General features: G+C 41.0%; 1 protein-coding gene across 3 annotated transcripts in view; it reads left to right on the forward strand.

Moving 5' to 3' along the window:
• The window catches only part of BMPR1B (bone morphogenetic protein receptor type 1B), a 356,230-nt gene that overhangs the window by 305,492 nt on the left and 24,572 nt on the right, over positions 1–26,166 (forward strand). For all 3 annotated transcript variants that reach the window (XM_073340728.1, XM_073340729.1, XM_073340730.2), the window contains one exon: positions 16,340–16,499. In XM_073340728.1, coding sequence (XP_073196829.1) covers positions 16,340–16,499 — 160 coding nt within the window. The remainder of the gene's footprint in view (positions 1–16,339; positions 16,500–26,166) is intronic.

Below are 26,166 nucleotides of genomic sequence, written 5' to 3' on the forward strand. Positions count from 1 at the left end.
GTGAGTAAACGTGAAGATCTGTGATGGGAGACTGCAGTGAGGTAGTTAAATCCAATGTTGAAGTTCCTGGGGGTCTCTCTAACTTAATCCCATATTTTAAAAAAAAGTTTGAATTCAGTTCAGAAAAAGGTTTGATGTTCAGTACAGTTATGATAAGAGAGAGTTGTCTCATCCCTGGTGAGCATAACTCTGAAATGTTATGAGGTTTTGTTAGTGTACGTGTGCCCTGAGCATTGGACGGGCAAATTTTTATGCAATCAAAATAAGTGAAGTGACAGTAGAGGGAGGATCACTGAAACCTAAGGAGAGCTAAATAAATATCACTGTACACTTTTACCTGTTGATTTTATTTATTACACTGCTGTAGACTGGATGTGGCCTGTGAAGCGTTATTAACCTTGTGCCTGTTATCAAATCAATAGATGACTAACTGCAGTAGGACTGATCATGTGAGGTGCTGAGTAAACTCAGCTCTCATTCAAGTAAATGAGAGTTGAGAGTGCTCTGTACTTCACAGGAGGTGCTCAGCATCTTGAAGGATTGGCCCCAGCACACTAGATTTGTTAGGCACCTTGATTCTGTCTTTTCTTCCAGGTTGACACTTTCCTGGAAAAACTAGTTTAGGACAGGGTACTGGCAAACACTGGTGTAAACCAGGAAACTGGGAAAAATAAAATTCTGATTAGAATATACTAATGAAAATTGCTGAAAAGTATTTTGCAATTTCAGAATGTTTGCGCAGTAATATGATCTATTTAATTTGAATTAAAGGAAGTTAAAATAAAACAAAAAAGAGCCTCAAACTAAAGTGATGTGCTGTTGCCTGGGCTACTTCAAACTGAAACATCTGAATCTGGGGGTTCCCCTTCTTTTGTTTAGCAATGCAAATTACAGGTTGGTGCTGCAGACAAAGAAGGGGGATTCCCAGATTCAGACGTTTAAGTTTCTGTGTGAGGTAAACTGCCAGACTAATTGTCCAGTCCAGTACTCCGTCTCTTGATCTGGCTGGCTAGAATGCAACTTCTGCAAATGACCTCAGTGAGTCGTGACTCAAGGCAAAAGATTTCAGCATGAGCAAAGGTGGAAGACCCCTTGACTTAACTCATGGCTATGTTGAGAAAGTTCATGAAGATGGTAGAGAGAGCCTTCGACGCAGAAATTGCAAAGAAAAAGTAAATGGGAAGGCAAGACCATATGAGGAAACACTTTGCAAAATGCAGTGGAAAGAACAGAGGCGTGCCAGAACCACTGACTTTGGCTAAACCTGTGCAAGTATTAGAATCAGACTGAGGATGAAAGTGCTGATAATACTGCATTGATATTGCCATGTACATCAAAGAAAGCCTGATCCAGGTCAGCCAAAGACAATGAGGAGGAAGTATCACGGTTTTTCAACCTAAAATTTTGGTTCCGGGTTATGGTCTTTAGTTGAGAGTGATGCATTTGCTCTTGGGAAAACTAGCAACTTTGTAACATTCATTTCATAAAGGAAATAAGCCTAAAATGTTTCTTTGGAAAGGCTCCCCTGGGTAACCGATGGGAGCAATACATTTTCTGAATGTGTAGATGTTTATTGTTTTAATTATTGTGCTTCAAGGTTGGAATTAGATTAGATACTGAGGAGCAGAAATCAAAGTGTCATTTTGGGGAGTATAACAATTAAGTGCAAAGTGCTGTAAGCAATTTGCTGTGGGTGAAGTGTCAGATGTTCTCAGATGAATATCATCAAGAAAAATGTTGATTACTTGAAGCAGCCATACAGTTATAGTCTAGTTTGCGGTGATACAAGCTATTTATTGGATATAAGAGATGCAGTACATAAATGATCTTTCAGTGTAAATCTGTTTCCAGGCATAGTTGCTCGAGGATTAGAACTTTTTTTTCCCCCCAACTAAATGATTTCTAGGACTTACTGTGAAGAATATTAAGCTGTAATTTTGTTATAAAGCTTTGTAAACTACTAATATATGTCGCAGGTCGGGGGACTATATGCAGTGATTTATAGGTGCAGAGCCAGGGAAACCCTATTTCCCCTTGTTTTTTTCTAACCCCCCCCCCGACGTTCTGGTTAAACTTGGATTTATGCTGGAAATGGCCCACCTTGATTATCATGCACATTGTAGGGAGAGTGGTCACTTTGGATGAGCTATTACCAGCAGGAGAGTGAGTTTTTGTGTGTGTGTTTTTTTGAAAAAAAAAAGGGGGTGGGGTGGGGGGGTGAGAAAACCTGGATTTGTGCTGGAAATGGCCCACCTTGATTTTCATACACATTGTGAGGAGAGTGGTCACTTTGGATAAGCTATTACCAGCAGGAGAGTGAGTTTGTGTGTGTGGTTTTTGGAGGGGGGGGGGTGAGAAAACTTGGATTTGTGCTGGAATGGCCCACCTTGATTATCATACACATTGTAAAGAGAGTGGTCACTTTGGATGGGCTATTACCAGCAGGAGAGTGAGTTTGTGTGGGGGGGGGCAGAGGGTGAGAAAACCTGGATTTGTGCTGGAAATGGCCCAACTTGATGATCACTTTAGATAAGCTATTACCAGCAGGAGAGTGGGGTGGGAGGAGGTATTGTTTCATGGTCTCTGTGTATATAATGTCTTCTGCAGTTTCCACGGTATGCATCCGATGAAGTGAGCTGTAGCTCACGAAAGCTCATGCTCAAATAAATTGGTTAGTCTCTAAGGTGCCACAAGTACTCCTTTTCTTTTTGCGAATACAGACTAACACGGCTGTTACTCTGAAACCTCTCCTAAACTAGTGTCTCTTCCTTGGCTCTAATTAGTCTGTACTTTCCAGCAAGGAGCTATATCTTCCTCTGCACTATGTCTTTTTTCTGCAGGTAGCTTTGTCATTTGCTAACTATATTGTGGTGTATTGTATGTCTTAGTTCACAACCTGAAGGCCTGTTTTGTGGCTGTTCCCATTCTAGGAATTTCACAGCTAAATCACTGATTGTATGCCGCACCATTAAATAAACCATATTGTTTTCAACTTGCATTTTTAATATTACCCAAAAAGTAAATAAAAGAGAAATTGAAGAAAGCTTGATGCCTTGTGATTGTGGGGTTTTTTACTGGAAAATCTATGGTGTTAAATACTGTGAGAAATAGACCAGGGAATTATGGTATATATCGCATGTAGTTTAGCAGCGTGAAAAGAGGCACTGCAAAGAGCTGTAGAGAGAGAGTGGAACGACAGTAGAGCTTTTCACACGCGCACATCAGAGGCAGCTTGTAACCATCTGGAAATGGTAATGAATACTGTATTGGTCAGAAACCTTTTTTTTTTTAAAAAAAATTCCGGGGTTTTCTTTTTCTTTCACCTTTTTTACTGTCATATGCTATATGTTCTGAGGATAGCTTTGTGCTTGGCTGGAATAATAGTGTTTGCTAGTTTACAATCAAAGAGCATACTGAGAAAAACAGCTGAGCTGTATTAGGCAATCACCACTGGGACTACATTTCTTCACTGCTGAATAACACATCACAGGGGCAGGATTAGCCCAGCGTATGGTGCTGTGTTTTGTTAGTGGAACCCCCGAGCAGCTCTGTGCCTCCTCACCTGACTCGCATCCAGGGGGAATCTGGCATTGATATAACAAGCATACGGAAATTGAATGTAAGTGAAAGGGTCAGCTTTTTCTTTTACAAAGCTCTTTAAAAAAAAAAAAAAAAAAAAGAATGGTTTCAGCTGAATTCTAAAGAAGTTTTCAGAGTTTGGCCACTTTTTGAAAAAAGGAAAGAAGTTCAGTGGTTTTTGACAAAAGGTAAACATGGGAACAAACATGACAAAAGGTCAGACATGATTAGAGAATGCAGCTTAGTTTAAGTGGCATGTAGATGCAGAGCTATCCCATGGGGCAAAGGGTAGACAGGTACTTATTATACATGTGTTCTTACAACTTTCTCTGTAGTTCCTCTGTGAACTTTCCTAACGAGAATTATATTGTTAAGATCTTAAATATTTTAAATGCAGACTCTTTGCAGAATCAAAATCTGTTAGTTCTGTGGTGAAGTACTTCTGAGAATTCAAATGACCTTCATTTTGAATTTTAGTGTATTGCCTTCGAATATATGTCAGACCACTAAGAAACAAACAAGGTTATCCATCCACGCTTTCATTAGCACTATATATGAAAAGGGAGTGAGATCAATTTAAACAAAGAATATTGTAAAAATTCCAGAAAGTTATGCCTTTCACATTCTGGTACAGAAGAGTCCAGGTGAGAGAGATTTTTAAAGAACATCATAACTGGAACTCAGGCTGGCAAAAAAATGAAATATTTTTGTCTTTGTTCCTCAAAAACTTGCTTTTTCATTCATCTGTTTCTGTACATTTAAAAACCTTTCTAACATGAAAGGATTTATTAATAGTAATTATTAGCTGTTGCAATGCCACGGTAGTTTGTATTTTGTTGATGCTTTACAGTGTTTGGAATTGTTATATTTAGCCATAGTAACAGGTGAATTTAACAATGGATTCTCTTTTAAAGGAACATTATCATTATAATGTATGTGAGGAGAAAGGGATATGTCTGGAAAATAAAATAAATATTAAACGTTACCTAACGTGTTTCATAATAATACTATACATTATTTAAACCTTAGATAATTCTGCAATTTTATTTATTTTTTCTCCCTGTAAGCTGTTTTTATTTTATTTTTCTGTTTGGCTGGATAATGAAAAAGACCAGTCTTATAACTTTTGTTTATGATCTTTTTTAAGTAGCAGTACTAATTATAGGAAACTATTACACAAAACTTACAAATTGCTTTTTGTCTATAAGCCTCAAAGTCCTTATAAAGATTAAGTAAGGCTTCTTTATTCCAATGTTCCAGATATGGAAACTGAGGGACAGAGTGCTCTTAGTTAGCCAGTGAGTCAGTGGCAGAGATGAGGTGAACACATATCTCCTGACTTTCGATTAAGTGTTTTAATCAATGAAATCAGTGAGGCTGATCTGTGTGTGCTATGCACACCTTGACTCTGATATTCTGCTCTCTTGCAATATGTGTGAGGACGCAAGATGTGCACAGGACACTGATAACAAATGTTATTTCATAACATTTCAAAGTATGACTCTTAGTCGGAATTGATTAAAACCAAAGTGAAAAAGACCAGGCTATTTTAATGTTTTAAATGAAGTGAGAGACTGATTGATATCCGTGAAAGATCTGCTCACGTAAATACAGCAGAATGGGGAGTGAACGTGAACTTAGACCATTCAGACCTAACTTTTGCTGCATGGTCCTATAATTTTCTATTGCACAAAGTCAAGCAGGCCTCTATCGAGATTTGTAGAGTTTCATTGTGTCTAGGCTGATTTTTGGTTAGAAGTTTTGAATCCCTGCGTAACTTGCTTCCTTTTTCTTAACATCAGGGGGCGAAAATGCTGCTTATTGTATACCTCAAAAGACTTGCTTGCATTAGTTTAAAAAAAAATCTGGGAAGCAGACAGCTGAAACAGTGTCTTCCTCTGAATAAAGCCAGAACCCCAAACCATGGCAGTCTGCCAGAAGAGCCAGTTGATTCCTTGATGTTATTGTCAGAAGATGCAGGGCTGTGAATGTGCTTCCACTCCAGCATAGCCGAACTGAACAGATGCACTATGGTTTTCAAACACAGAAATGCTTTTAGGCTGCTCGAATACTTCTAGCAAATTATACCCCTGCTGTCTGTGGTCAAAATTGATTATAGTTGTTTCATGTGTGCAATTAATTTTGGTGTGTAATAGAGCAGCTTTCCCCAGAGTTGAAGCATGATGTGGGGTAGCTTTCTGTCAAATGGAGTAAGTCAGTGACACTTGCTCTTGAATTCACCCATCTTTTCAGCCAGAGATACGTTTTGTACCTCAGCCCTCACTGACTACTTAACGATTGTTTTCCTTGCTTGCTGTTTCCACACATTCAGTTCAGAGGATGGTTATAATAGGAGGTAAGAGAATGAGACTTTTATTGCATGTCAAAAAGCAGCATCCCTGTTCAGCATGTGTGTGGTTAGCCCAACAGGAACTGTAGTCAGTTCAATTCACTCCCTCTTTTGGCAGCTAAACAGTACACTAATTTAGACGGTTAGTTATTCAGTTACTTAAAACACTGACTTGCTAGTTGGTCTGGTGACTTGGCAGGGTGGCATTTGCCTCCGAGAAGTTAAAATTTTTGCAAATGGTTGAGCAGCTAATTCAGCAGCATATGGACATTTCAGCGCGTCACTGAAGTCCATGAGATTTTGGGGCGTTGGGTATCACTTTCCCACCAAATAACTCATCACGCTGTGTTGCTGTTCCCTGGAGAGATGAACTGATCCACCCACCCAACTCACTCACGGCTGTGTATGCTGACAGCTTAAGTCGGTATAAGTTATGTCGCTAGGGGTGTGAGTAAGCCGCCCCCCCCCCCGCCCCGCGTGTGAGAGAAGTTAAACCGAGCTAAGGGCCGGTGTGGACAGTGCTGCTCCTGCCGACACAGCTACCGCCGCTCGTGCGGCCTGGAGTAATTAAGTCGAGGGGAGAGCTCTCTCCCGTCAGCTCCGAGTGTCTGCGCTCGTAGCACTATGGAGGCACAGCTGCATCCGTGCAGCTGCCTCCCCATAAGCTCTGTCGTGTACCCGTAGCCTCAGTCACCGAGGGAAGGGGCAGTGAGAGTTCTGGCGAATAGGGATTGTGGAAAGACTCAGGATGAATTAATCAGAGAGCCAAATTTCAGAAACGTCCTGTACGTTTACAGCGTCAAGCGTATGTGTGTAATCACTTGCGTGCACAGAGGACACAATTTGTGTCAACTAAGGTATTTAAATTCTGCATGCATGAATTTCGCAGCTGGCTTGGGATTCATTTGAAAATATGTCCTTAGGTGAGGTGAGATGAAACAACTCATGTAATGGAACTGAAAAAGAAAAGTATCAAATATAAGTCTGGTTCAAAAAGGCCTTGTTACTCTGCGGTGTGGTCTGAACTGATACTGTATTTTAGTTCTAACCATGAACAGCTAAAGCAAAATTAGTTGAAAGGGCAGTGACACTTACGAATAATGTCAGTGCAGTGTTTTGTAAGCTTGGCACATGCGTGTCGTCATTATATTTTAATACGCAGCTATAGTCTCTGCTTTTTTGGGGGGGGAAATCCAGTTAATATTTTGCTTTTGTAGTTAGTATTTTCTCCTGAAAACTAGTGAGATGTCCTGGATCACTTTTTAATTGGAATCGGGAAGAGGAACTATGATGATTTATCAGTTTTATGGAACAAGAGCAGAGGTTCAAGGTCCTGTATTACTTTTGCTCTCAAATGTCATTGTCTTAACGCTTTTGCCAATTGGTATATCATCATCTGAAATGATAATCAGTGAAATGCTGTGATGTGCTCGTTGCAATCTTTGATGTTTCCTTAAGATCAAATATCAAAGCATAGTTTAGTAGCAAGAGCATCGGGTTGCATTGTTTCTTGTCTATATTTTCTTTGCTTGCTGGCGTTCAGAACAGTTTTCAGGACTCTGCTTGCAGTGATATTTATTTAATCTGGAGATAGTGGCATTCGAAATTTGCTGTATGACCCTGGCAACACATTGGGAAAGGCATCAGGAGTTGCAGCTTGAAAATAGAAATAACTACAGCTTTTTCTTCAAGTGATGGTCTCTAGGCTATTCTACTGTGGGTACACATGTGCTGCATGCTACTGAGATCGGAAGCAGTGTCCATAGGTCTGTGCCTGTGCCCTTCTCCTCCTCTTGCTCCGAACTGAGGGTGTAAGGGGCACGCAGGCCAACTGTGTCTCCAGTTCCTTTCTAGTGCCCGTAGTCTGAGACGGTGGCTTTCCATGTCTGCAGCATTTTCTACCTTCTTCAACATTTTACGTGTAAATAATTGTGAATAGTCCCCTTTTTGCTACTTTTTAGATAGTTTTAGATAGTTTCTTAGTATTTAGCTAGTCAGGATAAGTTTGGGGCTTGAGGGTCCGTCCCCTCACCCCATACAGAGTGACTAGTGTGCTCAAGATGCTGGGATCCAGGAACTTTGTCTCCTGTACCCTGGCCTTCCTGGTCAGCAACAACTACCAAAAGTATCTCTATTGCTTCAGGGAAACTAACATCTGCTCTAAGTACAACATTTGTTGATCCTTTGCTAGCAGAACTCACCAAGCCCATGACTATAGGCTCCAAAGATTTCTTGTGGATGGTGCCCCATTCTGACTCGGTTGGGCAGACACTCCTGTACGATGGACAGAGGCACCGAGAAGCATGCTTCTGAGCACAGTGACTTTTGATTCTGGGGATGATTGGAGTAGAGCTGAAGAGTCCTCCACACGGGAACATTGAGAGGGTAGAAAACATTTTCATCAGAGATGAGAGAAACCCCCGTCCTGGTCCACCTCCAAGAAAAAGACCTCTTCCCTCACACCATCAAAGTCAGGTGAGACTCTTCACCCTGGAACACGAGGCTCATGAGCACATAAGAGGCATGGTACCAATCCTCCAGCTCCGAAAAGCAAAAGTACTCCAAGACCAACATCATCTGCACAAGTGGGACCATCCACGGCACCAACAAAAGAAGAGCACCAAGTGCTTCCTACATCAGTGGTATTGGTGCACTGCAATAAAGAATCATCAAGATAGAGAACTCTAACCAAGCCAGTTCCACTGCTATGAAAGGACAGAACCTCCACACCTCGCCATGGCTGGGTAGAAATACATTGCCACTGAGGGTATCCTCCTCCTCCCAGATCTGTAGTCTGCCATCCTCTTTGATCCAGTCCTCACAAGAGAGATCATAACACCCCCAGTCCAGGGAGGATGTGAAAGAGAGTTACTTTCCAGTATTTTCCACTAGCCATGGCATCACAAGATTCATGATACCAATGGCACTGCCCATGGAATTGGAACCAACTTTTCCCTCCTTGGATGGATCTGACATTGGTGAGAGAGTATCACCATCTCTGCCAAGGCAGGAGGTTTGCCCAGATAGAGGATCCATAGTCTGTTGGGTTCTCTCCCATTTTTATAAGACAACATACCCCTCTTGGAACCAATGGAACCCTGTGTTCAACCATTACTCAGCCTCTGTGACTAGCATTACTAGGGACCTTGGTACCTGTAGATGTGTTATCCTGAGTTGGTACAATCCCAGTGAGTAGAGGAACCCCCTCAGGAACAAATGGATGAGGAGAACAGACAGATAGTTCTGATGAGGCTGTCGTCTTCATCCCCTGATGAGCGGTTGTATGGCCTTGCCTTCTCTGCAAGTGTTTGCAAGTAATTCCAAAACCTGTTAAGGAACATCGCTGACACATGGAGAAAGTGCAAGAGACACTCCAAATTCCTCAGCATTCTGTGGAGTGTCACTCCCCATTAATGAAACCATCTTAGAATTGTCCAAGGTGGTCTGGCATGCCCCAGCCAGATGCACTCCCACCCCAAAAAGGGATAGAAAAGAAATACTTTGTTCCAGACACAGGATCAGAATTTATTTATACACCTTGTCCCAAACTCCTTAATAGTCAAACAGTCACTGAAAGAAGATAGCAACATCCACCCCTTCTGATAAGGAAGGTAAACATTTGGATCTGTTTGGAATATTTTTACTTCAACCAGCCTGCGGGGCCGCATAGCAAATTGTCCGAGTATTAATGTCTAAATACAATTTTGTTAATTATTCCATATTCATGGAATTCACTGACAGTCTCCTGCAGGAGGATGGAGCGTAGTTCCAAGCACTTATTGAGGAAGGTGGATTGGTTGCTAGATCATCCCTCCAACCTTCAATCGATGGAGATAACACGGAAACCTGATGGATGGTGAAGACTATTGGCATGCCTACAGTGTTATAGCTTCCGCCCTCCGGATTCCCCAGGGAAGTCCAACATACCGTGCTCCCTTCAAATCCTCCAGTCAGTTCCGTGTGAAGTTGAATGATTCGTTACGCTCATTGAAGGACTCAAGGACAACCCTCCGCTTACTGGACATCTATAACCGAGCACCAATCTGACCTTTCAGTCCTCATCCTCAGAGGAACCTGCACAACACCTTCAAAAGATGAGTCTGGGCATTTAAATTTGTAACTCTGCTTAAAAGTCATAGACTTCACAGAGATGCTGGTTTTCTGCCTCATGGCAATAATTTGTAACAAACCTTGGTGCCTACTTAACCCTCCTTTGTCCTATGACTGAAGAGGTGTTAAATGCCACTTCATCTTAAGTGATTTCATAGAATATCAGGGTTGGAAGGGACCCCTGAAGGTCATCTAGTCCAACCCCCCGCTCGAAGCAGGACCAATTCCCAGTTAAATCATCCCAGCCAGAGCTTTGTCAAGCCTGACCTTAAAAACCTCTAAGGAAGGAGATCTACCACCTCCCGAGGTAACGCATTCCAGTGTTTCACCACCCTCTTAGTGAAAAAGTTTTTCCTAATATCCAATCTAAACCTTCCCCACTGCAACTTGAGACCATTACTCCTCGTTCTGTCATCTGCTACCATTGAGAACAGTCTAGATCCATCCTCTTTGGAACCCCCTTTCAGGTAGTTGAAAGCAGCTCTCAAATCCCCCCTCATTCTTCTCTTCTGCAGGCTAAACAATCCCAGCTCCCTCAGCCTCTCGTCATAAGTCATGTGTTCTAGACCCCTAATCATTTTTGTTGCCCTTCGCTGGACTCTCTCCAATTTATCCACATCCTTCTTGTAGTGTGGGGCCCAAAACTGGACACAGTACTCCAGATGAGGCCTCACCAATGTCGAATAGAGGGGAACGATCACGTCCCTCGATCTGCTCGCTATGCCCCTACTTATACATCCCAAAATGCCATTGGCTTTCTTGGCAACAAGGGCACACTGCTGACTCATATCCAGCTTCTCGTCCACTGTCACCCCTAGGTCCTTTTCTGCAGAACTGCTGCCTAGCCATTGGGTCCCTAGTCTGTAGCGGTGCATTGGATTCTTCCATCCTAAGTGCAGGACCCTGCACTTATCCTTATTGAACCTCATCAGATTTCTTTTGGCCCAATCCTCCAATTTGTCTAGGTCCTTCTGTATCCTATCCCTCCCCTCCAGCGTATCTACCACTCCTCCCAGTTTAGTATCATCCACAAATTTGCTGAGAGTGCAATCCACACCATCCTCCAGATCATTTATGAAGATATTGAACAAAACCGGCCCCAGGACTGACCCTTGGGGCACTCCACTTGATACCGGCTGCCAACTAGACATGGAGCCGTTGATCACTACCCGTTGAGCCCGACAATCTAGCCAGCTTTCTACCCACCTTATAGTGCATTCATCCAGCCCATACTTCCTTAACTTGCTGACAAGAATGCTGTGGGAGACCGTGTCAAAAGCTTTGCTAAAGTCAAGAAACAATACATCCACTGCTTTCCCTTCATCCACAGAACCAGTAATCTCATCATAAAAGGCAATTAGATTAGTCAGGCATGACCTTCCCTTGGTGAATCCATGCTGGCTGTTCCTGATCACTTTCCTCTCATGCAAGTGCATCAGGATTGATTCTTTGAGGACCTGCTCCATGATTTTTCCAGGGACTGAGGTGAGGCTGACTGGCCTGTAGTTCCCAGGATCCTCCTTCTTTCCTATAACGTGTGTAAATATCTTTTGATTAAGATCTGTCCCACCTTGTATTTAGCTGTAACACTCTGGTTACCTTCTCCAGATTTGAGGAAGAGCTCTGTGCAGCTCGAAAGCCTGTCCCTTCCACCCACAGAAGCTGGGCCAATAAAAATATATTAACTCACCCCCCTTATCTGTCTCATATCCTGGAACCAACACAGCTACAGCATCACAAACGATATTTGTGTCATGACTTTTTTTGATAAAATATGATCTATGCAAAGAGAGAGAAATCCAGAATTGATGACTTCAGTAGGAATTTTGCCTGAGTAAGGACTGCAAGAACTTGTGAACAGCACAGCCAATAAGCCTAGGAAACAAAATGTCATACAACATAATCCCAAACATATTTCCATTGACAATCCAACATACCAATATTCCATCAGCTGTATACCAAATTAAATTAATTGTCAAGTAAAATGCATTACAACCTTAACTTTGGTCTTCGTAATACTGTATCATGTTATTTGAAAAGGGAGGATTATTTTTCTTCTTACCAAATTTAATTTACTCAGTTTTTTAATCAAAATGTGTGGTACTTAATGTGACCCTTTTTCAGTTTTTTGGCAACCGTGAGTATCGGATGATGGAAGCCTGTTTGTCATTCTCTTTTTCTTCTTCAGTATATGATCATCACCAATAAAATCTCATCAGCAATACTGTGGCTTTTCTGTTACCTCTTTACTTTTATATGCAGTATATCAGGCTGTGCTGAGGCATACTTTATTACAACTTCCCTAAGAGCTGCATTGTCATAACTGATTATTTGTCCCCCCCACCCCCCCAAAAAATCATGTGGAAATTCTTTTATCTGATGACTGACTGTAAAGAACAGTGAGTTAGCGGTTATCAATTTCCCTTTCCCATAAAACAATCATTTCAGTGCTGTAATGTTGGTCTGTTCAGATGTAATCATTCTGCAGTGCATGCAGTATAGGTGTTATGTGATTTTTCATATTTTAATAAAAATAGACATTTTATAACAATGAAGCTGAAAAATAATTTAGTAGGTGAATGGGCAAGTGCAGGATTTAGAAAAGTTAGAAGTTGTGTGTTATATTTCTTGAGACCTTAATTAATTCATTAGGTTTTAGGTCGTTGCTGGATTCACTGAGAGTAGCTGTTCTAGATCAGAATTGACTGATGTCACTCCGTATTGCTGTCTGCACATCAGTCTGCTGCCCAGTGGATTGTCTTCAAATATTTGTGAGGAAAGGAAAGACATCAGGTTGCATTTATAGTGAAGAAGGCATTTACTTGTGTCAAGGTTCCTTCCCCTCTCTGAACTCTAGGGTACAGATGTGGGGACCTGCATGAAAACCTCCTAAGCTTACTTTTACCAGCTTAGGTTAAAACTTCCCCAAGGTACAAATTATTTTACCCTTTGCCCTTGGATTTCCACTGCCACCACCAAACTTTATCTGGGTTCCTAAAAAAAACGGAGTTTGGACATGTCTTTCCCCCCCAAATCCTCCCAACCTTGCACCCCACTTCCTGGGGAAGGTTTGGTAAAAATCCTCACCAATTTGCATAGGTGACCACAGACCGAAACTCTTGGATCTTAGAACAGTGAAAAAGCATTCAGTTTCCTTACAAGAAGACTTTTAATAGAAGTAAAAAAAATCATCTCTGTAAAATCAGGATGGTAAATACCTTACAGGGTAAATAGATTAAAAACATAGAGAATCCCTCTAGGCAAAACCTTAAATTACAAAAAAGACACACAGACAGGAATATTCATTCTATTCAGCACAGCTATTTTCTCAGCCATTTAAAGAAATCATAATCTAACACATACCTAGCTAGATTACTTACTAAGTTCTAAGACTCCTTTCCTGTTCTGTCCCCGGCAAAAGCATCATACAGACAGACACAGACCCTTTTTTTTTTTGATCCCTCCTCCCAGCTTTTGAAAGTATCTTGTCTCCTCATTGGTCATTTTGGTCAGATGCCAGCGAGGTTACCTTTAGCTTCTTAACCCTTTACAGATGAGAGGATTTTTCCTCTGGCCAGGAGGGATTTTAAAGGGGTTTACCCTTCCCTTTATATTATGACAACTTGTCTAAATTTGATAGCTTCAGAGATATCTATGATATTTAATTGTTCCAGACCCCTTATTTATGTTCGACTTAGAACATTACCATTTTGTAATTTTCACCATAGAAAAGCTCTGGCTGGCTAGTAGATACATCCAGAAAATGTCATGGTTGATTAAATCAGAGCCTAGTGTTTTCACTCAGTATTACTCTTAATATTTTTCTTTAGATTTCTTGCCCCATGAGCCAGATGTCTGAAAATATTTGACTGGAACATTGTAAAAGTTGATTCCTTATCCACAAATAACAATGAAATATAGTCACAAAACCTGCTTTGTGACTGCTTGTTGAAAGAGGACTTAGTTTAAAAGTGTGTGTTCCAGTGACCCACAAAGGGAACATTTATTCGTGTTAATTTGTTGGATGTAGGCTGGATCTATAATATGATAACTACAAATGTAACTCTTTTAGCGAAACAGAAGCAGATCATAATGCAAATATAATTTATCTTAATCTTTATTATACTTAATACTTAATCATAGCTATGGGAAAGTAGAGAATACATCAGATGCAGTGAATTCCTTGTGTAAATTGGTTTTAATTTCCGATTTTGCTAAGATTAAAAAAAAAAAAGCAGCTATGGGAGTCTGGGGAAGCCAGGTGTATTGTGCACCAAATGCAAATGTTTTATGTTATTGATGCTTCACAATGAGTTTTCGGTTTGACTTTCAGCAGGGCCGAATACTCAAAGCTCTCATGGGGTTCAGTGAGATGTGAGGGTGTTGAGCACCTTCCAAGATCAGGCCATTAATGTATATTCCATGTGTCTTTTAATGTACATTCTGTGGGGCTTTGTTTCTATTTCACACGCATTACATTGGTGGTTGAATTCAAATGTTTTTCATGATGGCGATAGTGTGATATTTTCTACCATACTCCGTGGAGGTGAAATTGGAATGGGAGGGCTATAATCTCCCCAAATCTAAGTTTTCTCTCTAGATTAGTGGTTTTTGGGCATTTCACCATCAGCTCATACTTTTATCAAAGCTTATGAGCTCAGAACCTTTTTTCCCAGTTTGCTGAAGACTATGTTCATTTATAATGAATTAGGAGAACATTAAAGCTTGTACAGCAATCATAGTTGTTTTCTGGACAGGTTTCATTGAGATGGAAAAGCTAAGCTCTGTGTGCAGAGTTTATCCAGGTACAGAGGGATTGACCCAGTCTGAAACCTGAAAGTGCCCAGAGTGTCCCATGAGGAGACTGGGCCTAACGGGGGTAAAGGTTGAGGGGGATAGCTCTATGGTTCCTGTCCCCCTAGCCTTTTACCCCTTCACCCTCTGCCATCTTATTCTATCCCTATCACCTCCTCATCATTAAAGTCTGAGGCAGCTACTTTCTGCCACCCCTCCTCAGTTTTTTCTGCCCAGCAACTCCACACTGACTGGACACCAGTGGAGGGGGCAGAGGAGGAAAGCTCGTCTCCCTGTCCTGTCCTCAGTTGCATCACAGCTACCCGAGTGGTAAGGAATAGTCACTGCAGAGGAAACTATGCTCATTCCCTGCTGGAGGCGTGAGAAAAGGTGTTTGGTTGGATCTGGAGAAACAGACTGGGAATCAAAACTATGAAAATGCACATGGTTTTTAAAGATGGTAAATAAAAAAGTAAGACAAGAATGTGGGGGGTTTATCCAGATGCTGTCTAAACTCCGCAGGTTGAGAGAGTTGGCTGTAGTCTAGATGACACTTGAAAGAGATTACAGGCAGGGCAGGAGGGAGAAAATTAAAAGTAAGAAACTGCCAATGGTGATTTTAATGCTGAGCTAATTGTTTTGTCTTTGAGACTGAAATTCTAAGTCTGTTAGTTTTAAGAGCTGCGTGAGTAGTACTGAAAAAGAGAAAATCCTTTGACCACCCCCCAACCCCTCCAAAAAGACAGAGCCCTAAATCATGTCATGCTTGCTGGTTTGAGAAGGGATTAATAACCTCCGTAAGGCTTGGTATTGTTCATCCTAAAGTGCATTCATACTCTCTAGTTACTATATAAAAATTGGCACTTTCTTACATAATAGACGACACTGTGTATAATTAAAGGAATATTTCCTTGCTTTTGGTGACAATAATAAGTTGTTTTTAACATTTTTTTTTAATTGAAGAGGCAACATAAATTTGGGAGAGGGAGCTGGATTCTATTCCATCCACTCACCGTCAATAAACTATAACTAAAATTACGGGACCAAACCTTGCTCTCTCTGTTGCAACTGTGCAATTCCACTGAAGATAATGAGGCTGTACAGGTACAACTGAGGCTTAAGTACGAAGACACCTTTGCAAAGGAGATTGCAATGGTGTAACCAATTACGGAATTTGTCTTTCAGAATCTGGTACTGATAATGATGGACCGAAAGGCAGAGGGGGAACGGTTTGAGTCTCAGCTCCCACTTGAGGATGTATGGATGGCTGTTAGAAAATGTATTCAATTAGCAAATTTGATATGGAATCATTGAGGCACAATAAACATAAAACCCTACAATTACATTTTAGAGTCATCTTTCAGCTTCCAACTGCACTTTAATCTCCAATACAAAACAAAGAACTGTGTAAAATTTTTGAGAGTAAGAACAAAAAATTGAGACTTGTTCAGAGTCTTGCACACCCCCCTCCCACCTGGAAACTTACATTTCTTCTTTCTTTTGTAGCCAATGGTCTAGACAAACCGTATTTGCGGAGTTCTGGACAGTTGAACTTGGAGAACAGAAAGGAAGATGGTGAGAGTACGGCACCTGCTCCTCCCCAGAAGCCACTGCAGTGTCACTGCAATCACCACTGTCCAGAGGACTCAGTCGACAGCACCTGCAGGTTGATGGGACAACTTGTATTTCAGATATTTTGGGGGGAAGGTTATGTACAATAATCAACATTTTAAAACTTGGGTGCCTCAGGTTAGGCACCCCAATCTGTTTAGGCACCTTTAATACCTTGGATCAGTGTACAATTAAATGGGAGTGGTGGGCACTCTATAAATCAGCCCATTTTTATATAGATGCCTAAAGATAACTTGATGCATTCAGGTTTGAAATTTTAGGCCAATACTTATCGTAATAATTTGCATATGAGACATAGTTGAATTATGAATAGGTTATCAAAAAGTACAAGCCATAGCTTATGTATGGATGGAGCAAACTGCTCTTCCCCTGTGCATAAAGACCAGCGTTAAAGAAATTGTGCTTCTCCTGGAGTAGTGTAAGGCATCGCCTCTTTGGAGGGTTAGTGGTTGTTAGTAGCTAAATAATGGCGCAATCTAGCCTGAGATGTATATGTGGTTAGCCTTTCTTGTAGCAACGTGAGGAGGAAATGCTGCTCTCAGATTGGTGTGGTGAATTTCAACTCTGTTGTTCTCTTTTCCCTGTATATGTGGAACTCTGAGTTCTGCTTCTGTAAGGAATGTGGAATACTGAAGATTTTGCTATTTAATGTTAAGTTCCTACAGCTTTTATGCTCTCATCCAAGTCCGGTGGAGTATTGGGTATGCAATAACTTTAGAACTGGGACATAGGTATATTACTGTGACTGGACATTCCAGTTGGGTATGCAGTTCTATCTGAGGAGGTTACAGGGAGTTTGATATTTTAATACTACTGGACTGCTTCTCAAGGCAAAGTGTTGTGAAAGAACAGGATGGAAGGAATCTCCAAGGTTGTTCAAGATGTTGGTAGAGATTTGGAGAGGGGTTTTTAAAAATAGTTGCTTCTCAGTTTGACACTATTCTGCACAGCCTGCAATTTCAAGACCTGTCAAGTGTAAAAGTGCCAAAGCTTTGATAAAAGCCTGGGATAGTATTTTTCTGTCCCACTTGCAGCTCCTCCTCCAGGTCCTAGCGCTCTGTCTAGAAGCAGCATTTAACCACTATTGCATGGTATTTTGTTTTAAGGTTTAAAACTCCACACTTGGCTACCAGTTTGCAGGTTCTCTGCTGTGTGAATCAGCCATTTCCTGTTCATGTCTAAGGAGAGCCACTGTTTTTACACATGCCAGCTTTCACAGCAGAGGACTTATAAAGCAGTCGCTAAAAAGTTGCAGCTGATTAGAAAATAAGAAAACACAAAGGTGTCCACTTTGGAAACGTTCAGTTGGCTGATGTAAGTCAGCATCCCCACGACCAAGAAACAGAACCTGCCACCAAGCTAACACTTCATTAGCAGTGTAATGTAAAGTTTCTGAGGGTTCGTCTATACTTAAAACGCTACAGTGGCAGCAGATGTGCTGCTTTCGCATCTCAGAGTAGGCACTACCTACGTTGACGGAAGGGGCTCTCCTGTCACGATAGGTAACCCACTTCCCTGAGAGGCAGCAGCTAGATCAACAAGAATTCTTCCATCGACCTAGCGCTGTCTACACGGGGACTTAGGTCGGCTTAACAACGCTGCTCTGGGGTGTGAATTTATTATACCCCTGAGCAACGTAGTTAAACAGGCCTAATTTTCCAGTGTAGACCAGCCTACGGCAATATCTACATGTAAAGTGCTACAGTCGCAGCACTGCAGTCTAGACCCTCACTACAACAATAGACGGGGGTTCTCCTGTCCCTGTCGTTAATCTACCTCGTCTCCGAGAGGCGGTTGCTAAGTCGATGGAAGAATCGTTCCTTCTGTTGACCTAGCACTGTCTCCACCAGGGGTTAGGTCAGGGGTTCTCAAACTGGGGGTCGGGACCCCTCAGGGGGTCATGAGGTTATTACATGGGGGGTCGCGAGCTGTCAACCTCCACCCCAACCCCGCTTTGCCTCCAGCATTTATAGTGGTGTTAACTATATTAAAAGATGTTTTTAATTTATAAGGGGGGTCGCACTCAAAGGCTTGCTATGAGAAAGGGGTCACCAGGAAAAAGTTTGAGAACCACTGGGTTAGGTCATCATAGCTTCGTCTCTCAGCACAAATCCCACTCACAAACATCAGGATTTATTTAGAGTCCTTCCATGTCACACTTTTAAAATATATCCCTTTAGTTTTAAATCATAACGGGTAGCTGTTTTCAGCTATATGTACCTAAAGCTAACCACTTACAAACAGTTAAAAAAAAGTAAAATGCCAGAATATGATGTCATTTCAGCCTAAATGAGAGGGGAATTTAATGGTAAATTTATGTTCTGTTAACATGATTCTCACATTGTTAAACATCCAGTCGCAAAATCATCCTTATTGAAGTCACACCTCTTTGGAGCTTTATTTCCAGTTTTAATTAGGGTGTCAGGTGTTTAGTTTAAGCTGGAATTTATCTCACAAAACCTTCTTCTCCGTCCAGCCCAGCACAACCCCTAAAACGCTTTCATTTTCCCCCACCAGTTGCCCTTTCATATGTCATCTGAACACAGTATTCCTTGTTAATTTCACACTGAGCAGTGGCATAAAAGAAAAAATTGTGAAGCCAGTACCTGGACAATGGAAGTTTGTACCATATTTCTTCAACTACCTTTCTCTTTAAAGATACCCTATGATTTATCAGCAATGAAGTAAAAATATAATTCAAAGGGACCTCTTTCCAAATATAATATAAAAGGACTCTTTTCAAGGATGACGATTTAATATTTGTACACCTCCCATCATTGTAGTAGCTATGTCTGAGCTCCAGGTGACACTGATTTTCCTTATATTTGCAGAGTCCAGTTACTTTTTAATATTTTTTCTTTCTAAAGTCTTCCATACATAATTCAGAATTAAGGAAGAGAGATAAAATGGACCTCTGTATTGAGAAGGGTGCCCAGCCTCTGAAGTTGGGAAGGAGTGAGTGAGCGAGCGAGCGATATTAGAGAGACGAGGGGGGTGAGGTAATATCTCCTAGTGGACGAACTTCTGTTGGTGAAAGAGACACACTTGCAAGCTACACAGAGCTCTTCTTCAGATCTGGACGGAGGGATACTCAGGTGAAGGAGATAGAGCTGAGAGAGATTGCTAGGTCACCAGTCAGCTGACTCTGTTGTAACCAGTTCTCAAGAGATTTGGCCAAGCCTACCCTGCTAAACTGGGATTCCTTTTACTTTGGGACCCTCACACCGTAGAGCCTTTAATTTTCACCCTTCGCTGTAATCTGAATTGCTGTTTGCACATTGCAATGCCTTAAAACAATCAGGAACTTTCATTCTACTTCTCTATAAATGATGTTTCTCCTTATCAGAGTTCAAATGAAGGAGATGCCACTGTGTTTGTGTGATGTATAGGTGAACTTATTCTGGTAAAATCTTCTTACAGTAGTTGAGTTAATTATCTACACTCTGTCTCCCCTAATCACCAAAAGGGCTTCCTATCTTTTATGAAATCCATCTCAGTCTCTCAGCAACCCTATCAGTCTGCTAGGTCATTGGCTGCCTTCAGATCTTATGAGTTATGAGATTTCATTGTGCACAGAGCAGGAGCAGTGTATTCTAGGTCACCCCTAGCCCAACAATGCAAGTGAAATTTCATTAGACCAGCTGGCCAGAGCCCAGCAAAATTTCAGGCTTGAGACCCCTGTTGTTGGAACACTACCAAAGGCAGGGGACCTTTCACGGGTCAGGGAACCGATTTTCTGAAAGTTCAGTGAGAAAGCATTTCCAGGTGTATTCAAATTAAGACTCAGATATAGAGCACAGCCCTGTTGCGACTGCAGTGAGGTACAGTATTGAATTTCCTTCTGAAAAAAGCAACCTGCTTCTCTGCCAGGAAATGTTGGTCTGCTTTGACAGGTATTTAGTTGGGGTGGTATGACACTACTGACTGCCAACCAGCTGTACTGTTATCCATCTGGATGTTTGTATAAAAATGAGGACATCTTGTGGCCACTTAGAAACCCTTCCAGGATTGTATTTCTTATACTTTTTGCAGGGACTACATCGGATGGGCAAGTCAGCATTCTAAAAGCAAGTGTCCATCAAATCCCTCAACTACCTGCTGCCTTCATAACAACTCTATAGTACTGTGAACAATGGGCAATTTTATAGCGCACATGTTCAGCAATACTTTAGCCCTACAGATAAGTTAAGAACACGCTTAATTATTTTCTCTTAAAGCTAGCATGATTTTAACAATTAAAAAAATAATTACTGTAATTTATAGCAACAGTGGTGGCCCTTTTAAACACCTGGCAACTAAAATAAATGGCTACGGTTAGCTCATTATCTACAGTATTCCTCTCCTACTTGCCTATATTTACTGTAGGTAATACTTTTATTACTCTAAACTGTGGGGTTATCCAACTGCAAATATTGACTTAGTTATCTAAGGCAATTGGCAAATTTTCAAGGGTCACTTTTATATTATGTAGTTAACAAGTCATTTGGTCTTGAAAATGATTGTTTTGCACCTAGATTTCAGAGACAGGATAGGGTGCTTAGTTTCATGTTTGTCTTTGAGCTTCAGCATGAATTCCCTAGAGTCTGATAGGTTTTCAAGGCTATGGGGTATTGTTTATCCTTGTTACCTTACATTATCACAAAAGATATGCAAATAGTGTCAATCTAACTGAGAGAGACAGTGGCTGAGCACACAGGTGTTTGGAAGACTGATTGATTAACAGGGACCTTTCTCAGGAAGAGGTGAAAGTATTTGTAAGAACTTCATATGTCTATACTTGTAAAGATTGTTAACTCACAACCTGTTGAAACTTTAACCCTCTTTCTGCTGTGGGGGTTCAAAATAGGTTTTCAAAACAGAATTTCAAAGCTGCTTAGTTTCAAGACAAATTGAGCCTCATTTTAAAAATTGACACGATGCATTTGCACATGCAAAATGCATGAAGTTACTGCAGTCGTGCATACCCATAGGGTAGTTGCATACGAAAAAAAATGGACTTCACTGGGCATGTACACCATGCAATCGAAGTAATCACATTCACTGATTAGGTGCATGGTCATATATACAATTTTCTATGCAAAGACATGTGCCTGCAGTTTTAAAAAGTCTGTCCCAGAGCTTTTGTCCGACTGCCGTGCAAAGCAAGTTCTATTTGGTTTCTCAGATATTTTACCTAATGGTCTGCGTTGGTTGTGTTTCTACACAGCTGTGTTTTAAAGCAGATAAAATGCTTAGCTTTGGTTTATCAACCGTAATAGAGAATAAAATTGCTTTGCCAGGGGTTGTTTGCATGGGACGTGCGAGCAATTTTATTCTCATTTTGTTATCAGACTATGGAGCTGTGAGTATCTCTAATTTCAAATGTAGGGGGAGAGGACTTCAGCAGAAGGCTGAAATACCAAATTAAGGTCCTTCGTCTTTTGTCAGAAGTAGGGCTGTCGATTAATCTCAGTTAACTCAAGCGATTAACTAAAAAAAAAAATCATGATTAACAGCAGTTTTAATTGAACTGTTAAGCAATAGACTACCAAGTGAAATTCATTAAATAGCTCGGATGTTTTTCTACATTTTCAAATATATTTATTTCAGTTACAACACAGAATACAAAGTGCACAGTGCTCACTTTATATTATTATTTTTATTACAAATATTTGCACTGTAAAAATGATAAAAGAAATAGTATTTTTCAGTTCACCTCATACAAGTACTGTAGTGCAATCGCTTTATCGAGAAAGTGCAACTTACAAATGTAGATTTTTTTTGGTTACAAAACTACACTCAAAAAAAAAACAGTGTAAAACTTTAGCGCCTACAAGTCCACTCAGTCCTACTTCTTACTCAGCCAATTGCGAAGACAAACAAGTTTGTTTACATTTATGGGACATAATGCTGCCTGCTTATTATTTACAGTGTCTCCTGAAAGTGAGAACAGGCACTTTTCACATGGCACTTTTCGCATGGCACTTTTGTAGCCGGCTTTGCAAGGTATTTATGTGCCAGATATGCTAAACATTTGTATGTCTCTTCGTGCTTCGACCACCCTTCCAGAGGACATGCTTCCATGCCGATGACGCTCGTTAAAAAAATAATGTGTTACTTAAATTTGTGACTGAACTCTTTGGGGGAGAATTGTATGTCCCCTGCTCCGTTTTACCCGCGTTCTGCCATATATTTCACATTACAGCAGTTTAAGAACACTTTCACTGCAGATTTGACAAAAGGCAAAGAAGATACCGATGTGAGATTTCTAAAGATAGCTAGAGCACTTGACCCTAGATTTCAGAATGTGCCTTCCAAAATCTGAGAGGGACTAGGTGTGGAGCATGCTTTCAGAAGTCTTAAAAAAGCAACACTCCAATGTGGAAACTACAGAAACTGAACCACCAAAAACAAAAATCAACCTTCTGCTGGTGGCATCTGACGAAAACGAACATGCGTCAGTCTGCACTGCTTTGGATCATTGTTGAGCAGAATCCATCATCAGCATGGACCCACGTCCTCTGGAATGGTCGTTGAAAAGCAAAGGTTTGTTGTGATTTGAAGGGGGAAGCTATAGCACTCAGCTATTTTTATTCATATTATTACACAAAAAAGAATATTCTGCCATTGTTTAAAATCTAGCAGTGCCTAGGTCAAGTGTAACTCCTTAAATACTTTGGGGAAGAAGAGCAGGGGATCCATATTAAGCATGGGCTAAATGATTCAGTTACAACAAGACCTTGGCGTGAATCTTTCTCCTCCATCCATGAACCCAATTCCAATTGAGTGTTGTGCTGAGGTAAGCCTCGCTTTCCTCTGTACTCTCAAAATTAATACAGTTCATGACTCACTCGTTCTTCTCTCTGCATCCTGCGTTAATCTGTTTTGAATGGGATTTGTCTTACTTTGTGCTTTGTAAAAGCATCATGGCCTAAATTTTCCAAGGTGTCTAGCAAATTTCAGGTGCCCAACTTGAGACAGCTTAATGGGGCCTGATTTTCAACGTGCAGGTGCTCAAAACTTTCTGAAAATTAAGGACTTGTTAAGGTCTCACGTTGGTCATTCAAAATCACGAATAACTTTTTGAAAATGTAGGCCCATGTACCTTTATGTTATGGTAAATAATCACTGATAATACTCCAATCTCTGCTGAACCCCTTTGCATTGTCTCAGCCAGCACAATGAGCTTCAGAGAGGAAGCTCCAGAAAATGGGAGATTGCCACAATAAATTGAATTTACTTAAACCAAGAACACACACTCCATATTAGAAAATACTCACTTTACATTTGTCTTTTCATTTTGCAACATTAAAAAAATGGAGCTACACTGTACAGCATACAAGCGTGTTCACTGGCTCAGCCTAAGATCTTGCATATGTGCACAGAAAATTACTTGTTTTAATGTGCTTTGTTTTTTCAACCACAAAACTAGAATATAAATTATCTGTATTTTGATTATTCGTTTTTGTAAATAACCTAAGCACCTGTTAAAGTGAATTTTGTGTGTGATGACAGAGACAGAAGCAAAAATGCAGAGGGATGTCTCAGTGGTTGGTATTATTGCCATGTCAGAGTCATCATAGGGTTGGAAACTGTAGATATAGGTCCTGTACTTAACACAGTAAATGAGCTTTCTTAAGTGTTCTCTGTGGGCGTTGGGCGAATCCTCCATTCCATGTTGCAGAGTGTCCTCACATCTTTTTGTGCAGTGTTGTAGAGAGGGCCGTTACAGATGGGGGAAAAAAGAGTGTCCCTCTGTGGCTTCTTGGCATCTGCTCCACACAGCAGAACAGGGTCAGTTTTGCTGACTGGGAGGCTTGTGTGGTCTTTTCAGAGGCCGAGGATTTGGCCCATTATGAGCCAGATTCTGTGCTTTGTTGCATGTGTATGGCTCCCACTGACTTCAAAGTAGTTGCATACACATCTGAAGGCTGAATTTGGCTCAGCAGGAGTATAATGCAGTTTTTCTAACTGGGTTTCATGTTACTGTTACCACAATATTTTTTCCAGAAAATGAGTGTGTGTTGAACAGATTTACAGTGACTCTTTGGTTTATGGACAGTGTTCTGCTAAACTTGGCTTTTTTTAATGGACATATTCCTCGGGTGATAGACATGACAAAAAGTAGGAAGTAAATGCATGCTGAGAGTTTAAGTAGTTTCAAAACTGGGGAAAGTCTGTAGAGCTTCACATAAGCATGTGAATGGTCAGGTTTCTATACAAACCATAACTGAAGTTTCCCCATCATTACTAAGAACCAATGCAGAAGTTGTTTTGCTGATTTGATTGGGATCATATGGGCAATATGATTTATGCTGCCAGTGTATTCAGAAATGTTCACAAGAGATGAAGTATACAAAAATAAAATCCTCCAGGCTGCATTGCAGACCAAAGTAAGGTGGTGGTAATGTACTGAAACGTAGGAGGTTTCTGGTTTAGTCATCAGGGAATTTAACCAACTTGCAAGCTGTAGCAAATGAACGAGGGGATAATTTCATCTGTCCAAATCTTTTTTGCCATCACAAATTACTTAGCATATTCATAGAAAGATGATTAAGGATTTGTTATGCCTGGTATTTTTAAGGTCCTTCTGTGGTAGATGGGTATTTAAAGCATTTTTTGTTTTTTTATTTTAAAAGAAGAGAGGGAGAGAGAAATAGTAAAACAGACATTGATGTCACGATACCATGGAAGCCAGGGGAGGAAATACCAATCAAAGTTTGGTAGCTAAGGTGTTGCATCTTTCATGAGAAATGACTCTTCTCTGCTTGAACAGATGCAAAGCTCTTGGGTCCCCATGCCTCCCTTCTGACATATAGTAAAGGTCTCAGTTAAGATCACCTCTGTCATTACGGTAATCTTTAATTGTAGCAGCGTCTTCTAGTTCAGGATCTGTCAGCATTTCTGCTATACACCTCTTTTTTTCCCCCGATGTGTGACCTGGTTGTAAAAAGTCACCCTTGCCAAAATGTGACATACCAGATCTCTGCTTGTGAATTGTCACATCCAAAATCTCTTTAATGTCTTTTCTGTACTGTATAATACCGTATAATATGATACCTCACTGGAGGAGGTTTACATGGCTACATTTTACAACAGCCAATTCAGTTCTACATTTACACAATGAATGTTTTTAATTTTTAAGTGACTGTAATTGTATTTAATAATCCATAAATGTTACACTACTGAGAATAAATAATAGGTTAATTTATACTGCTTTATATGTACAGGAGTTCCCCAGTATATGTCTCTCCCTTATCCGTTGTTTCGGATATCCGTTGCTCATCAATAGGGGAATGTGTTCCGATTCACATTGGTCCTGATCCACATGCATGGATCGGGACCAACATGAATTGGAAAACGTTCCCCTATTGTACAGTACTGTCCTTGCGTCTGCTGGCGGCCCACAGGGCTGACGATCAACTCCTCCCCCTCTTTTCCAGTGCCTCCTGCCTGCCATGGTCAGCTGTTAGGCGGCTGGGGGACAGCAGGGCTGGAGGAGCAGCGATGGGGCGCTCAGAGGAGAGGGTGAAACTGGGTGGGAAGAGAAAGGGCGTGGGTGGAGGTAGGTGGGACGGCCTTGAGTACAGTACTGTCCTGTACCCATCATGAGTGTAAAATGCGTTCAAAGTGTTAAGAGTGGGTCTGTGTCCAAGAGGCAACGTAAGAGTTGTTTCAGAGTAACAGCCGTGTTAGTCTGTATTCACAAAAAGAAAAGGAGT

Source organism: Lepidochelys kempii, chromosome 4 (assembly GCF_965140285.1).
Source record: "Lepidochelys kempii isolate rLepKem1 chromosome 4, rLepKem1.hap1, whole genome shotgun sequence".
Taxonomy (NCBI): domain Eukaryota; kingdom Metazoa; phylum Chordata; order Testudines; family Cheloniidae; genus Lepidochelys; species Lepidochelys kempii.